Genomic DNA, 17,814 nt, shown 5'->3' on the forward strand with positions numbered 1-17,814 from the left:
TCCATGTGTAGAAGATGGCAGTGCCTGGTTCTTCAGAAGGCTGGTGGACAGGGGTAGCAAAGCAGGGTCTCCCAGCCATTACCTTTGAAAAATTACCTTTGAAAAATTACCTTTGAAAAAAAGTAATTTGTGTCATCAAGTTGCAACTGAATGATAGCAACCATCCTGGGGATATCGATGCAACAGCTGAGCAAAAGTGGTTTGCCATTTCTTTCCTCCCTGTACCAACCCTGCACTTCTTTGGAGGCTTCCTATGATCCTATCCATGTACTAATCATGGCCAATCCATGATCTGGTGAGACCAGATCAGTCTGGGCTATTTGGGCTGCTAAGTCATTTGATAGGCTATCCTTATTGAGAGATTTTTCTCCTTCCCCTAGGGCAATGGTGGCGAACCTATGGCATGGGTGCCAGAGGTGGCAATCGGAGCCCTTTCTGTGGGCACGCGTGCACAGAGTTCATCATGCGGGGGGGGGGGCAGAAAATCACCCCCCCACACACACACATCTAGGTTGGCCTGGGCACGATCCTTTACCTGGGAGTAAGCTCAGTTGCTGGCAATGGGGCTTGCTTCTGAGTAAACCCTCCTAGGGTCATGATTCACCCATTCGAAGCATTGCACGGTTGCTTCGCCAAGCTTACTCCCGAGTAACGCATGCCTCAGAGCCAACCATGTTTGCCATGTTGACACTTTGCAATAAATAAGTGGGTTTTGGGTTGCAATTTGGGCACTCGGTCTCAAAAAGGTTAGCCATCACTGCCCTAGGGAGCCTAAGGCAGAGGATAAAACACTGTAGCCGTCCTCAAGTTGTTCTGTCTGACAACTCCTCAGTATGCTGATCTGGGACTTAAGCAGGATTTGTTTGAAGTTTGTGGTTAAAAGGAGATTTCTGTCTGTCTTCCCTTCAATGGGCATATTATTTATTAGCATGTAGAGCAAAAAATTCCCAGTGAGTTGTAAAAGGTTATGGCATCAGCCCTAAAGAATCAAGGTAACTTACTCCTCAGTAAGCATGCTTAAAATTACACTGTACAATAAACAGGTATTTCCCACAACAGAAGCTGAAACGATAAATTCTTGAGCTCCCCCTTTTTGCAGAAATATGATGAACCAGTTTCATATGCTGGCCAGATAAAATTGAACAATTTTTCAATCTGACGAACTGCAGCAAGAATAGTTCATTGTTTTCTTTGAAATTGCAGTTCTGCATCCCAGGGCTGTCAGTAATTTTATAGTTTATTGTTGATCACTGGCATTCTGAAGATAAATGATTTTTATTATGTTGCCATTGTATCTTGTACACTTGGGGTTTTTTTTTTGAGTCATTCTATTTTGGCTGTGTTAAAACCCAAAGGGCAGATTACAAAAACTAGATCATTGGAATAGGATTGCCAACTCTGGGTTGGGGAACTCCTGGAGATCTGAAGATGGAGCTAGGGGAGAATGGGATTTGGGGAAGGGAGGAGAGGGGAGGGGTCTCAGTGGGGTATATGGGCAAAGAGTCTACCCTTCAAAGCAACCATTTTCCCCAGGGTGGTGTAGTAGTCAAGAGCAGGTGGATTCTAATCTAGAGCACCGGGCTTGATTCTCCACTTGAGTGGCAGAGGCTTATCTGGTAAACCAGATGTGTTTCCGCACTCCTACATCTGAAGGGTAACTTGGACCAGTCACAGTTCTCTCAGAACTCTCTTAGCCCCACCTACCTCACAAGGTGTCTGTTGTGGGGAGAGGAAGGGAAAGGAGGCCATCTTGAGTCTCCTTACATGAGAGAAAGGTGGGATATAAATCCAAACTACTCCTCCTCCTTCTTTATCATTGGGAGATTGGTTGTAATTGTGAGAGATCCCCAGGCTACACATGGAAGTTTTCAACCCCATGGAATCCTAGGAAAGCAATTAGCAGCTGTTGTCTGTGGCCCTCAGTTGTAGCTTCCCTGTGGTATCTGACTGTTGGAAACAGGGTGCTATACTAGATGAACAATTGGTCTGATCCAGCAGGACTACCCTCATGTTCTAGTTAAGCTTTTTTTGCCATCAAATCATAGCTACCTTATGATGATCCCGTAGGGTTTTCAAGGAAACTGACATTCAGAGGTGGTTTGCCATTGCCTATCTCATAATGCTGGACTTCCTTGGGGATCTCCCATCCAAATACTAGCCAAGTTCTAGGCTGAAAATGTGTGACTGGGCCAAGGTCACCCAGTGAATTCCCTTGGTGTGAGTGGAGATTTTAATCTGGGGCCCTTTCCGCACGGGCCGTAAACAGCGCCCTGGGGATGGCAAAAATGCCATCCCCAGGGAGCCATTCGCATGGGGGGTGCAGCTGCTGCGCAGCCACGCCGCCCTCACTTCCCACCTTGCTTCCCCAGCGAGGTTTTTGGAAAATGCGGCTTCCAGCTGCTGCCGTGCGAACTGCAGCGGCTGGAAGGCACCATCCCTCCCCCTGTTCCCCATCGACTTACCGTCTCTGCGGCCGTCTGGCGCATCGCTGAGGCCTGGGGACACGCCCCCCTGCCCTGCGACTCCGGAGTGGTCGCGCAGGGCGGGGGGGCGTGTCCCCTGGCCTCAGCTACGCACCAGACAGCCGCAGAGACGGTAAGATTCAGCACGGCACCATTGTCCTGGTAGTTTCTGGAACCGTTCGTGTGAACGGTCCCAGGGGGGTTGGGTTGGCGTCATGTACGCCGACCCAACCCCCATCATGGCCATGCGGAAACGGCCTGAGTTCCTCAGGTCCTAGTCTGGCACCTTAATCATTACACTATGCTGGCTCCCTGCAATTCATAGTTTACTGCTGAAATACGACTTCCATCAGAAGAATATATGCCCATCTGTCCGTCTGTCCCCCCCCCATGAAGTACACTTAGTGTGACCATGAAGTACACTTAGTCTGGAAACCATCAGGGTGAGTTTTCCATCCATGCTCTGGCCATATTGTACCCATATCCCTCCCTCCCCAAGTAGAATAGGAGGAAGGGGAGAAAAAGTATCAGAAATGTCTATACACAGATCTATTTTGTAATGTATCATTTTGTCTTATGCCTCTCCAGAGTAAGGGATGGGTCATATATGGAAGTTCTTCAGCTAATTATATAAGAAATAATGAAATGGTTTGCATGTCTGAAGGGGCTCTGCACATAATTTTGAATCACTAAGGCCCCTTCTGCATGTGCAGAAGAATACACTTTCAATCCACTTTCACAATTGTTTGCAAGTGGATTTTGCTATCCTGCGCAGTAAAATTCAGCTGCAAGTGAATTGAAAATGCATTATTCTGCATGTGCAGAAGGGGCCATACAGTGCTTTTCAGTGAATTTAAAACTGAAACTGACAAGAGGAAGATCACATATTTTATCTACAAAATGCAAAGTGCAAATTTATACAGCCTCAATTTACCTTGAGGCCAAGGAACAGAGAGTCAAGTGTTCAGCACTTCAACCTCCACTCAGTTTTGCTATTAAAAAACCACCTCTCTGCTTTGTTATACAGGAGAAACAATATTGGTCTTTAAAAATGCATACATATACTCCTTGACAATCCATGCTGATGACAAGCACTGAGCCTGATCTCAAGTAGCAAAACCAAGAGAAGGTCAAAGGGTTAAATACTTTTCTCTGCATAGCCCTGAGATAGAGACTTATGGATAGAATTGTGCAGTTATCCCTTCCACATTGCAGCGGTCAGAGGCGCGATGCCCCCTTCCCCCTTCCCCGCAACCTGGAAATCTGTATAAAAATGTTTGGCCTTCCCTTCATACCAGAGAACAAGTCTACATTTTTCTTTTTCTTTTCTTTTAATTCTTAAAAAGAAATTGTCCAATTCCAAAGCCTTTATTGGCATTATAAATTACAGAGTTAGTAGAAAAGACGTATTTATCTACTAACTGAGACATTAAAACATTAAAATCCATTAAAACATTAAATACATTAAAACAATGTTGAACATTCACAACCACGCCTTGTAAACCTCACATATAAATTAATTTAACCATTACTGCTATGTAGGCAATGATTGCGCCTGACCAAATAGTGCCTCAAAAAACTTGCAACATTCTCACATACAAGATCACAGGACCCGTTGAGTAGAAAGTTCATCACAGATGGTAACCTGACAGCGTTTGAGCTCTCTACCAATGGACAGATATACATGGAGCGTAATGACTCGTATATTAAAAAGAAATTGTGTATATTGACGATATTAAAAACATAAAATAGGTTGATATTGTACATAGTGTTCATATATTTTGTGCATTTCTGAGTTTCTAAACTTTTTCTGTGTCATCCGCTGGCCTTCACGTGTTGTCTGCGGCTTCTGCAAAACACCTAAAAAATTCCCATTTAATTTCTTATGCCAACCCGTGATATATCAAAACCATGATGGGGGAAGTTGCAATGTGGAAAGGATAACTTTACTGCACTTTATGAGAAGAATGTGCTTCATAATTATTGTGTCATTTGTTCAGCTGTCAAATTACTCCTTCCTTTGCCTGTGCAGTGTAATCATGTATGTGTGTGAACAGTCTCTACGTCCCATGAGAAACATTTATTTTACTAGTACTTTTCTTGTATGGGACTTGCGTCCCAGCTGGAATGAGAATGCAGATGTGAACTGCAAATGCCCAAAGCTGGTAAGCATCTAGTGTGTGTCTCTATTGTTCAGTCCCTGTCATCTCATAAATAGCCTGACAAATGACAAATCTGTGGCTCTGTCTGTTCTCAGCTCTATGGCCAGTACACAGACCAGCTGCCCAGCCTATCTAAGAAGGAAGCAGCCCAACTCCTGAGCGAGAAAAAGCCCCAAGGTAATGGCCAGAGTCCAGTGAAGCGGAGTAGTCAAGCTGAAATCAAAGAGGAACGATACTCCAAGTGCCATGGTAAGCTACAGTAAACTTGCTTTGCTGATAGTCTGTCCTGTCTAGTGAGGGATGGATGAAAGCTGCCCCTCCTCAAGTTCTTATAAAGGGGGAAAAAGGTATCTTGGCTTACCCTGTCTTTTTCCTTGTTGGGGCTAAAAGGATCCAAAAGGGTTCAGGAAGCCAAGTCAGGAAGCTTTTTAACTGTATCAATCCCACTGTCCCTCTTTTGCTCTTGGTTCAGGTTTTCTCTGTATTTTATGGGAGAAATGTTTGGGTGGGGGGTGGACTTGTGACAGAATGAAGGGGCAAAGTGCCTTTCCTTGTTGGGAGACTCCCTTTGACAAAGAGTTCCCTGGAAAGAACCTGATAACAGCTGCCACCACATAGAGAACAGCTGAGAACAGCTAGACTGACCTATTAAGAAGGGTTTCCTTTAACACAGTACTGAACAACAACAACAACAACAAAACAGGATATAAACCCCAAAGAATACCTTATGGAAAACTATGTTGCATTTGTGCAGTCTTGCATGTAGGGGAGCGATTAAGACAAATATCATACAGAGAAATATGAAGCCCAAAAGCAGGGTGGTTAGATCCGGAAGGTGGTAGAAAAAAGGGGGACAAAATAAAAAACCTGGAAAACACATAATAACTGCTTATTGTTGCTTATATTATGTGTGTTGTACACCGCCCTGAGCCCTCCAGAGGAGGGCGATATAGAAATTAAATTACCATACCATACCAACACACGACATAGACTTTTCAAATAAACAAACAATGAGGTTGGTCTAACTTGGCTAGATTCATTTTCCCTAGACTGTAGTGGAGTTCCTTGCAGTAACAAGATGATTTGGAAAGGGATGGGGTTCAAATCTCTGGCATCCTGTGATCATCAGATTCATGGGGTTCTTGTGGGACAGATACCATGTGTTAGGGAAGTGGATACACAGGTGCAGGAAAGAAGCCAAACTGGAGCAAAAACCTGGTATAGAAAAGCCCTAGTGTTTCAGCTCTAATGTACAGTGGATCCCCACAGCTGCTTACCTGGGCCAAACAACATATTGGAAGACCCTGTCTGGAGTGTGGATTTAGGATGGAGTGAAATTCAAGTACTTTGACTTCTCTGAGTCATGAACTGGACTGTCATTCAGTCTCAGCTATGTCTTTAACTGTGTGAGATGGAAACGATGGAGAACTCAAACAGATAAAAATGTAGGGAGTTGTGTGAATGGAGTTGCCAGTGTGTGGTTTGTTTGTTGTGTTGAAAAGGAGGCATGTCAAGGCCTAATCTGGATTAGGACCATGGAGCAAAGGAGAAAGGTGTTTTTTTAAAAATCTCTCCCTCTCTCTTTTAAAAAAGATTTTCTTCTTTGTGCCATTTCTCTAACCCGAAATGGCTCCAGGGAGCCATCATGTTTGTTCTCCGTTGAGGCAAATATGATGAAAAAGGTCATCGAGTTGGGGCTAATTTATGGCAATGTCGTATGGTTTTCAGGGTAGGAGAGGAGTAGAGGTGGGTTGCCAGTTCCTGCCTTTTGTAGAGATGTTGAACTTCATTTGTGGTCTCCCATCCAAATACTGACCAGCACTGATTCTGCTTAGCTTAAAGGCCCATCTAGGTCAGGGCAAAGCAAACATGCAGGTACCCATGTCAGTACATGCATATTTTCCCATCAAGGCAAATAGGGTTGCCTTGGAGGCAGAAAGGTAAAGAAAACAGCACTGGGGGTGATTAAATCCTCTTTCATTTGCACCATGGTTCCTAGGTAATCAGGCACAACATACCTGATTTTTAGGGGGAAATCCTGGAGATAATATTTGTGAAACTCTCAGCACCGTGTCTATCTGAGCTTGATGTCCAATTCATTTCAGTCCAATTCCTTCTGTAGCATAGACTGAACTTACTCAGGAAAATGGGCAGGGCTTTAAAAGTATTTCACTTGGACTGAACTAGCTCCAGACTGCTTGATTTCAGCTCACTCTGTTGCCTCATCTTTCTCCTCCACAGCCTGCGTTAAACGCATCCAGAAGTATCTTACCAAGAAGCTGGGAGAAGACTGGATATTCTTGGCTCTCTTGGGCCTTGTCATGGCCTTGGTGAGCTGGGGGGTAGATTATGCCAGCGCCAAGAGCCTACTAGGTACGTGGACTTGTAGTCTCAAGAAAAACAGAAGCAAAACAGAAATGAGGGCCTTTTATGCACTTACTGCTTGCAAGGTCGCTGTGTGCTTTGCAAGATTTCCCATGGCTTTCCATTTGAAAAGGAAGTCTTTTGCTGCAAACTATTCCCAGTCACTCCAATCTGATCTGCTATTTTGTCCTCTCACCGCTTCCTTTACTTGTCTATTGAATTATAGTAGACCAGCAGCGTGAAAATAAAAAGAACAGCATGGACAGAAAAGCTTTTGGGTAGGCGGGGGAAAGCAGAGAGGAGTGATAACACTTAAAGAGAGAGAACACATTACCATCTCTTTCACTTTCCCCGTGAAGGCAGGGGAAAAATCATACTTCACCCTCCCTTGGAAACCATGGGGATTCTCTGATCTGCAGCAGGGTAGAGTTTGGAAGTGTGGAAACAGTGTGCACCACCGAGAATCTGACACAAAGGGAATGTATGCTCACTGCAGAGCAGACCACAAGTGCATAAATGGCCAAGGTGCCTTTGTCTTATGGTATAGTGGGCAGAGCACCAGACTAAGATCTGAGGAGAGCAAGGTTTACATCCCTAACTCTGCTGTGGAAGCTTGGTTGGTAACCTTGGGCCAGTCATAGTTTGCCAAACTAACTAGGAAGTGGCAGGTCCTGTAGGTGGAAGATCAAAGGGTGCCTCGGCAGGGGGAAGGAGAGAGATTAGCCAGGCCAAAGGAGTTTTCCTGGAGGTCTATGTATCCCAATGCACAGAGCTTGATATCTTTGAACATCTCCTCAGGAACTTTTAGCTCCTGTTACTCCCTACTTATTAGTTTTGCTGACTAACAACCACACCTTCTACCTTACCTAGAGCTGAGATTCCCCTCTGAGTCTCCTTCCCCTTCCTGCATCTCCAGTAGCAGCCTAATTGGGGGAAATGGGTGCAATCTCCAGCATTGGTCATTTCTGCTAGGTAATTGAGCCTCTCCTACCTCCTATCAGCAGCCTAACTGGGGAAACAGGGGAAATGAGACATTTCTTTTGTGCCATTGAACCTCCCCCACCTCCTAGCAGCAGTCAATTGGGGGAACGAGGTGCACATGCTGCAGAATGAGCCATCTCTCCTGGGTAACTTGGCCTCCCCCTCCTCCAAGCAGCAGCCTAATCAGGGGAACAGGCATGCACACTGCAAAACGAGCCATCTATGCTGGGCAATTGAACCTCCCCCCCCTCCGGCCACTCCCCCTTCTCTGCTCCCCCACCCACGGACTGGCCTCCTTATCCCCCCTAGATACAGCCTTATGTTGTTGTGAGGATAAAAATGGAAGAAAGGAGCACAACGTAAACCATTTGGAGTCCCCTTTGAGGAGAAAGGGGTGTGTGTGTAAATGCAGCAAGTAAATAAATAAACACCTTGCTTTATCCCAAATTCAAGGACATTTAAATGCAATGGAGATGGAGGGAGAGGAGAGGTTCTCTAATATTATTTTTAAAAAGATAAGAAATGTGTTGAGGTTGCCCATTTCACTGGAGTAAAAAGAGGTTATTTAATCCTTAGCCCTCCCCTTTGTTCCTCAGAATGCTTTGCAGGTGTGAAGCAACAGTTACAGGGCTCTTCTCCGTGACTCTCTCTTTGATCCTCTCTATGCTCAAGGCTACTAAGCTAGCATGCGGCATCCCTGGCCATGCTACCGGGCATCAAAAGGCTTCTTCTAAGAAGAGCAGCAGGATGCTGTGCTGAGGGGGCCGACTAGCTGCAGTGAAAATTTCCAGGCGGCTGGCGCTTGTTGTCATTTCCTGTCGTGGGGAGTGCCAGGGGACCCCGCGCTACTCTCCTCAAGTAGCGCGGGGCTTAAGGTAAGTGGGGAAAGACCCACAGAGATGCCATATATTGACTTCTGTTGGTGGGGAGTAGGGATGCATCTCCTGCTATTACCATTGATCTCCAGATGACCAAGATCAGTTCTCCCAAATAAAATGTTTGTTTTGGAGGATGGACTCTATGGCCACTGGGCCCTGCTGAGATTCCCTGCTCTCCCCAACCTCCCCATCCTTTGCAGACTCCACCCACAAAATCTCTAGATGTTTTCCCACAAAGAGTTGGCAACCTTAGTGAGAAGGAAGTTAGGGGTGGAAGCCGATTATAGGAATATGACCTGGAAGGGAAGCAGTTAAACAGTCTCTGATGCCACTGTTAGAATCTAGAGACCTTGTTTGTGTTTTACTTAGGCCACTACTGCACATGTAGAATAATGCACTTTCAGTCCACTTTCACAATTGTTTCATAATCCACTTTCACAATCCAGTTTCACAATTGTTTGCAGTAAAATCCAGCTGCAAAGTGCATTGAAAGTGAATTGAAAGTGCATTATTTTGCATGCATGGAAGGGGCCTTAGTGATTGTTTCCCAAACTGCATTCCTTTAATAACATTTTTTCTTTTCTTTGTCCATAGTTTACAAGTGGATTTACAAGGAGCTACACCCAAGCATCCCGATGCAGTTTCTGGCCTGGGTGACCTACCCCCTCATCCTTATCCTCTTTGCTGCTGTCTTCTGCCAGCTAGTCTCTCCGCAGGCTGTGGGTGAGATAGCAACGTGTGCAAAGATCAGCCTGCCTGTCAGACACAAACAGTTGACAGTGGCAGGCTCAGATATTGTAACCTAGGTCTCCCTCAGTCACTTCTGGAGCAGGGGCTGGGGAGTGACCCCCGATTTTTTTTTCAGTATAAAAGGTTATATAGATGAGAGTAGATCTTGTCCTGCAAGTGATTTTATTATCAGTAGCTGGCTTCATTGCTGGTATTTGAACCCATTGCTGGGGGAATTTAGCGGGGAGATTTGGCCACAAGTGGTGGGATGGATTATAACCCAGATTCGCATGTTCTTGAGTCTTTAAAATGATCTCTCCACCCCTGCCCCTAGAGCATATGATTGGAGAATATCTCTGTCTCAGAAAAGGATGTTAGCAAGGTTGTATATTCCTGTGCCCCAGAACTCAACAAGTTGGACCTTCTTAGTTGTAGAATGCTTCACCTGGGTGCTAGTGCCTACTTAGTCCTCCCAATCTGTTTGAAAGCTTGAAAATAAAAAATACATCAATCAAAGTACCATGTTCAGTAATGGTTTTGACAAAGGCAGTGTGTAAAAATGATTCTCATATTCGTTCAGGACTATATTCTAATGCAGAAGCATACAATTTTCTTGACCACTGAACCTCAACTTTGACTGTACTAAAATATTTTTCTGACACAGAGAGTAGTTGTGTTTGGCACTATCATTTTGTTTGAAGCTCAGTCGTGGCTCAAACAGAGGATGGTCACGTGTTCTTCTTTATCCATAAAATGCAAACTTCAGGCTCCAGCAGCCTCAGTTTGTTTAGGGCAGTAGGAGCGACGAGACCTGACTCATATTCTCAATTGGCCATGCTGGCAGGGGCTGATGGGAATTTATGCAGTCCGCCAATTGGCCATGCTGGCAGGGGCTGATGGGAATTGTAGTCCATAACATCTGGAGTGCCAAAGGTTCGCCACCACGGGTTTAGGGTCATCAGGAGATTTAACCCTTCAGCCTCCACTTAGTTTTAAGGAGAGAAAACAAGGTTGATAAAGAACATGCTTTTTCTTCTTTTAAATGTTGGTAGCACACTAGGGGAGCCAGTTTTGAATACTGAAACAAGCAGAGGTTGAGTGGTTGAACCCTCTCTGCATGGCCTCCAAGGCAAACTGAGGCTACACAACCTTGTAAATTGCATTTTAAAGGCCTATGGAAAAATGCCCGAGGGCTCAGTTTCTCTGCATGAGTTGTACTGTGTTTTCACAGTACTGTCTTTCAGTGCCATTTTTTTTCTTTGTCCAGGTTCTGGGATCCCTGAGCTCAAAACTATTATGCGGGGAGTAGTCCTCAAGGAATACCTCACACCTAAAGCTTTTGTGGCCAAAGTAGTAAGCCTGACAGCTGGTCTGGGAAGCGGAATACCTGTTGGGAAAGAGGTGAGTACAGGTGCCTAGGGTGAGTGGAGAGTGAGTACCGGAAGGCCACTTAGTATTGGGGAAACAGATCTTGAGAACTTTGTTGTAAAAAAATTCAGAATTGATGCTGATGTTTGAAAATTTTCCACACTGTGGTTTTTCTTTGCTTTTGCTTCTGATTTAGAACATTTTTTTAAAAGTATCCACACAATGTTGTGCTCCAATAGGTGCAGTCCCTCCCATCAGTGTATTCTTTCCAAATTGACTTTCTTCTGATCGTTTCAAAAACAGGGCAGTCCAAGTACATCACCACTTAGTCTGGAAGGAAAGGTCTACATTTTCAAAGCCCTCTCCCCCCCAAATATTGCAAATTTCCCATTCTTTTAGCCCCTTGTGGGTGCTGTTTTCCCCTCTTTGCCACCAGAGAGCCTTTTCAGGTCTTAAAAACAAACCGTAATTGCTGCCCCAGATTTTCAGAAAGTATCAGGTTTGTAGAAAAATCTGAAATTGAAAAAAGAGGTGGGGGGATTACAGTTCTCCAAAATAATATAAACAATATCTATAGCTTTAAGAAAAGAATGCCCATTGAACTATCAGGGGCCATTTTGGATGTTGCTAGGCAACTACAATAATATTGCTGAGCTTTCCAAGCTTTGATTTCTATAAAACAAAGCTAAGTGAGGGGACCGAAATGGCTCTGGAAAGGGTCCTGTCCCTTTCCTCTGTCATGTCCCCTAATGGAGGGGTCGTATGGGATGGCCCCAGCAGCAACCATCTGAGACTCACAACACACACCATTGTAGATTGGAAAATTCCTAGATATTTTGGGGGAGGAGCCAGGGAAGGGTGGGGTTTGAGGAGGGGAGGGAACTCAGCATGGTATAAACCAGTGGTGGGATTCAGCAGGTTCCCACCACTTCGGCAGAACCGGTTGTTAAAATGGTGCTTGTAAACAACCAGTTGTTAATTTATTTTAATTCCGCCACTAGTATAAACCCATAAAGCGCACATTCTAGAGCAGCCATTTTATCCAGGTGAACTGATCTCCATCTTCAGGAGATAAATTACAATTCCAGGAGATCTCCAGGCCCCAGCTGGATATTGGCAATCTTGACCACTAGACCTATCAGCAGCCACTGCAAAACTGGGCCCGGCACCCGCCACTATTTAGCCAGGCCTGGCCCACTGTGGGCCACCATGCAACTCAGCCAGAATTTTCCCAGGGAGAGGCAGCCGGGGGAAGGAAGTAGGGAAAGCTAAAGGCAAGGGAATAGAAAAAGTTTAGGTTGGCTGGTAGGTGGGAAGGAGATAAAGAAGTAGGAAAAGAGGAGAAGCTGTTAAGGTTTTCAGGGAAGGGAAAAAAGAATACTGGGAAGGGGCTAAGGGAGAAATTAGATTTCCCGCACAAGTCCTTGTGGGCCACTCACTTGAAAGGATATAAAGCTATAGAGCTATAGCAAGTACTGATCTTTCTTAAATAAGAAGCCATCACAAGCCCTCTAGTGGCATAATGAGGGAAATGCAGGGGACATGGGGGTCTCGAGGTTCTGACAGAGGAAAGGGGCACGAGCACCCCCCCCTTCCCCGGTGTGGCAACTTCATAGCTGGTTTGGATGTGTTTACGTTCACACTAGTGATGGCAAACCCTCGCTGTGTGGAAGCAGCTTGACAATCAGTATCATACTCTAATCGCAAAGATGGGCAAGATAGACAGAAGGATTTCTTTTACCATTGGAGGCAGAAGGACCCAGAAGAAACAGGAGCGGGGGTGTGTGTGTGAGACCTAGAAAAAGATGCTGATGATAGCCCGGAAGCCACACAACACTCCATGCTGATGATACTTTCAAGGCAATGAAGAGGTTGGGAAGGAGACAAGTGCAGAATCAAAGGACTGAGCAACCAAGCCGGTTTTCTTTTCTGGTCAATGTTGTGGCACTCCTCATTCTACATCTTTCTTGCTCTTCTTTTTGGCAGGGCCCCTTTGTGCACATTGCTAGCATCTGTGCTGCTGTGCTCAGCAAGTTCATGTCCATCTTTTGCGGCGTATACGAGGTAAGCATTCTGCATGCTCCATCTGGTTCGCGGGAAAGTTTGCAGAGAATGTCAGCTGGGAGTGCCTCATGGACCCAGAGTCCTGAAGATGCAAAAGGAATCCATTGTACTATGATAAATGCATCAGTTATAAAGTAGATGGTGCAGTAATAGCAGCAGGTGGCTATGTTAGCTACCTGGTAAAGTGAAAGAAATGGCTGGTGGGCCGAAATCACAATCCTGCAAGAACCATGTGGAAGAAAGCTTTTTACTTCAAAACAATGCTAAAACTACTCGACACCTTATTGTATTTAGACTTAGGGTTGATAGTTTTTTTCTGGGTACCAAGCGAGCTCTGTGGCACAGAGTAGTAAGCTGCAGTTGCAGCTCTGCTCAAGACCTGAGTTCAATCCCAAGAGAAGTCAGTTTCAGGTAGCTGACTGAAAGTTAACTTGCCCTTCCATCCTTCTGAGCAGAGGTGGGATCCAGCAGGTTCTCACAGGTTCCCGAGAGTAGGTTACTAATTATTTGTGCGTGCCGAGAGGGGGTTACTAATTGGTGATTTTGCCATGTGATTTTTGCCTTAGTTACGCCCCTCCTCTCAGTAGTAGCGCGCAGAACTTGAAGCGGTCTAGCAGGAGGTGCACCGGCGTGCGTGGCAGCCTGCGCCTGCGTGCATTCGTTTCCCGCCCAAGGACTGGTGCAGCGGCTGCGTCCTGGCCACAGCCCCGCCCAGGAATGCCCTACCCCCGGAATGCCCAGCCACACCCCCGCCATGCCCCGCCCAGCCCCATTGGCGCTACGCCACAGTTTGAATCCCACCACCATGGGAACCTGTTACTAAAATTTTTGGATTCCACCACTGCTTCTGAGGTTGGTAAAATGAGTACGCAGCTTGCTGGGGTAAAATATAGATGACTGGGGAAGGCAATGGCAAATCACCCCATATACAAAGTCTGCCTAGCAAATGTTGGGATGTGACATCACCCCATGAGTTAGTAATGACCCGGTACTTGCAAAGAGGCTACCGGTACCTTTTTACCAAACCTAAAACATTGAGTTGGGGGTATAGGAAAGGGCCATCAAGTTACAGCTGACTTATGGCAAGTTGTAGAGTTTTCAAGGCAAGAGATGGTCAGAGGTGGTTAGAGGTGGTTTGCCATTGCCTGCCTCTACATATGAACTCTGGGCTTCCTCAGTGTTCTCCCATCCAAATACTAATAGGACAGACCCAATTTAGCTGCTACAGAAGGGCCAATATCTATGACACATGGGACACTAGTCAGGTCTTGAGTGCTTGAGGTAACTTGTGGTCACATGTACGAGGAGGGAAACTCACCTTCAAGTGTTTCATTGCTCCATTTGGTTCTGAAGCACTGAAAGAAGGAGGAAGGTCTTCAGGCTTTTGAAAGTTTAAAAAAAAATTATTCAATTTAATACCTCGCCCTCCCCAGCTGAGGCTGGGCTCAGTGCAGCTAACATACATAATTTAATACAACTACAAACAATAATTTAAATTGATGGTTAAAACATGTCATAAAAATCACTGACGGCAATTTAAGTCATTCAGAAATGTTTGCCCACATAGAGTTCCAATTTCACCCAATGTTATAACTCATCTTTAGGTGAAGTGAGGGATGTAGGCTTCAGCGCCAATATAATTCATGGACAACTATCTCAGCTTCAATTGTAGGCTTGGTGGAATACCTCAGTCTTGCAGGCTCTGCAGAATTGTTGGATATCCCACAGCGCCCTGATATCTGCTGGCAGCGGATGCTACCACATAGGAGCTAGAATCGTGAAGGCCCTGGCTCTGGCGGAATCCAGCTGTATGTCCTTAGTAACGGGAATAACCATGAGGTTGCTATTGGAGAACCAAAGGGTCCTCCACGGGCAATATGGAAAGATGCAGTCCCACAGATACAATGTTCCCAGAACGCTCAGGGCCTTAAAGGCTAATACAAAAACCTTGGAAATGATCTGGAATTCAACTGGTAAACAATGCAGTTGGACAGGTCTTATGTGCCCTTTCTCCAGAGTCCTGGTGAGAACTCTAGCTGCAGCGTTCTGGACCAATTGCAGTTTCCACAGCAGTCTCAAGGGCAGGCCAACATAGATCAAGTTACAGTAATGTAGCTTGGAGGTGACTGTCGTATGGATCTCTCCCACACCATTTTTACTGGTGGAGCTCAAGAAAGGGGAGCCCAAGGAAGGGGCGCGGGAGGGAAGCTTGTGAAAAGGGCACGGGAGGGAAGCCTGCAATCCCTCCTTCTCTTTCAAGCTCCCCTGAGCTGAACAGAGCAACAGAACATTTTGAAGTGGAGTTTCCTCCCCTCCCCCATCATAAGTATGACAACAACTTGGGTTAAGCACGTGTGACCAAACTCACGTCACATATACCCTACATTCTGGGCCAGAGTTTAGCACCCTGAGAATCATAGCTTTCATTATAACAAAAGGCAGGGTTCTAAACCTGGTTGTAGAAAAATGTTGGAGTTACTATGAATTTCTTGTAAAGGTTCAGAAAACAAGGATGGTTTTGGCAGGGCTTCTGGCAGCCATGGATGGGTATTTAATCTTCTGCACAGCTGTAAACAAGAACTAATTTTTAAAAAAGAAATGTTCAGCTTGCTAGCCCTCTCCTATGGCTGCATTTCCCCTACTAAATATCTAACCTTGTTATGTCCAGACCCTATGCCATCCCCTGCCTCCATCCTATTGCCTGTGAAAATATTTCCCAATTCTTGCTGAAAATTACATAATGTGTACAAATCTGCCTACATTTGCTCAAATGATTCTGTATGCAGTGGTATTGTTTTCTATGTCTTGATTTTTATCCTTTTGACACAGAATAAACAGATTCTTCATTGTTCCCACCACCCATATATAATTTCTATTTTCAAAGTTATTCACAATTATTAATCATTTCATCAAGACTAATGCATTAATGGGAACTGTCAGAAGAATAGAGTGCTTATTTGTGTATTTAGATATTTATAACCTGATTTTCTCCCCAATGAGAGTACAAAGCAGCTTATAACATTTTTCACCCCTCCTCCATTTTATCCTTACAACAACTTTTGGGGCTAGGTTAGGCTGAGCGTGGGTGACTGACCTATGGTCATCCAGCAAGCTTCTATGGCAGAGTGGAGATTGGAACCTAGGTCAGCCTGGAAAACTCACCAGAACCACTAGGTCTCCCAGATCCTCATTCAGCACTCTAACCACTACAATACAAACCTAATGTGCCATGTGTAGTTGTAAGCAGCTGTGTTTGAGGCTGGCTGTGTCTCTAAATGCTGACTGAAATGCAAAGGAGATTGGTGCTGGTATTATGGAGAGCCTGGCAGGGCAATTTCTTTTCAACAGCAGGTGACCCAGGCCAGGTTAGTACGGACACTGGCAAAGAGGTGTAGGGTTTGGCTGTGTGTCCCAGCCACCTCTCCATGCCAGACCTGTTCTCTGTACTAAAGGTGAACTTCATGTGCTCTACAAGAAGGCTGACTCTGCTGTTGGCTGTGGCTTGGTTTTGGAGGAGGAGGGGACTAACCACATGGCTGTGCGGCCTCTAACCCTGGCATGCCTCTCTCTGGCTGGGCTCTCTGTTCCAGAATATGCACAGGCAGCTCGACTTCCTGGCAGCCGCTTGCGCAGTTGGCGTTGGATGTTGCTTCGGGGCACCTCTTGGAGGCAAGTGCATTCCCCCTATTTATACAAACAGTTTACCCTTCCTGGCTGAAGAAATTCCTGGCACAAGATCTGTTTTTTCAACCCATCTTGACTGTTTTATGGGGCAGTAGCAGGCATGTTATATGTTGTAGCCTACACTTACTGGAAGCCAGCAACCATGCACAGTTCCTCTTGATACATGATGTCTGAAAGGAACAACATGTAGATTTTCAGCTTGGTTACAATGAACCAGAACCCTGTACTAGGGTTTTATGCCGCATGCGCAGCGCTATACCTTACGTACGGAATTCCTACGTTGCCTTTCTGGTAAGGAATTCATGGGAATCATGCATATCAGGAAGACTGGAGACATCACACACTTTTGATATGTGCAGCTGACAGGATCCCAGTATTTATAACTGTTATGCCTGATAGGGGCTAGATTTTTTTTTAAAATCTTGTGTAACCCAAGAGGGTGAAGCACAATCTGTGAAAAACAGGAAGTGATACAAGGAAGGGAACTCTCAAAGGCCAGGTGGAGAGTTGGCTTAAATCGACAAGCCAACTGCTTCCCACTTCCCCTGTTTTCTTCTTCCTTCCCCTAGTAAGTCACTGTTCCTATTTTACCTCTTGTGGAGGACTGATGGATTTCACGTTTAAAGAAGTTGCTAGTGGGTGCACCAGTTTCTCTTCTGCTTTCCCTCCCCAACTCCCTGGTTACATGGTAAATGTTATGGAGTGTGTTTGTGTTATGCTAGCTATTCTGAAGTATAGTCAGCTCTGCATTCAGTCCTATTTGAATACTCTATTAAATGGCATATTTTGGAGGGGAAAAAGAGAAGCCATTATGGTTAACTTGCTAAGACCTCCTTCAGAAGCAAGTCCAGAATTGGTGATTGCAAATGAAATTGATAAAGTGTACAGTGAACTGTGGGTGTATATGTGGGGGATGCACCAACTATCGGATCTGACCAGCTTCTTCACTCAGATTTCCCTTCTTAATACAGCTTCAGTCTTACATAGCTTTTGTATATGCCTGTCCTATGATCCCAAGCATAACCTTTTTTTGGTAGTCAAAGGCCGAATTCCCACCGAAAATTTAATCTAGATGCAACCAAGTTTCAAAAGAATCGGCACCTTTTCATCCAGGTTCCAACA

General features: G+C 45.3%; 1 protein-coding gene across 1 annotated transcript in view; it reads left to right on the plus strand.

The window, feature by feature from the left end:
• Positions 1 to 17,814, plus strand: part of CLCN1 (chloride voltage-gated channel 1) — a 95,033-nt gene that overhangs the window by 21,940 nt on the left and 55,279 nt on the right. The window contains exons 2-6 of the mRNA XM_048504506.1: positions 4,720 to 4,873; positions 6,866 to 6,997; positions 9,442 to 9,570; positions 10,844 to 10,977; positions 12,931 to 13,008. Of these exons, the coding sequence (XP_048360463.1) occupies positions 4,720 to 4,873; positions 6,866 to 6,997; positions 9,442 to 9,570; positions 10,844 to 10,977; positions 12,931 to 13,008 (627 nt within the window). The remainder of the gene's footprint in view (positions 1 to 4,719; positions 4,874 to 6,865; positions 6,998 to 9,441; positions 9,571 to 10,843; positions 10,978 to 12,930; positions 13,009 to 17,814) is intronic.

The sequence above is a fragment of the Sphaerodactylus townsendi genome, linkage group LG07, assembly GCF_021028975.2.
Source record: "Sphaerodactylus townsendi isolate TG3544 linkage group LG07, MPM_Stown_v2.3, whole genome shotgun sequence".
Lineage (NCBI taxonomy): Eukaryota > Metazoa > Chordata > Lepidosauria > Squamata > Sphaerodactylidae > Sphaerodactylus > Sphaerodactylus townsendi.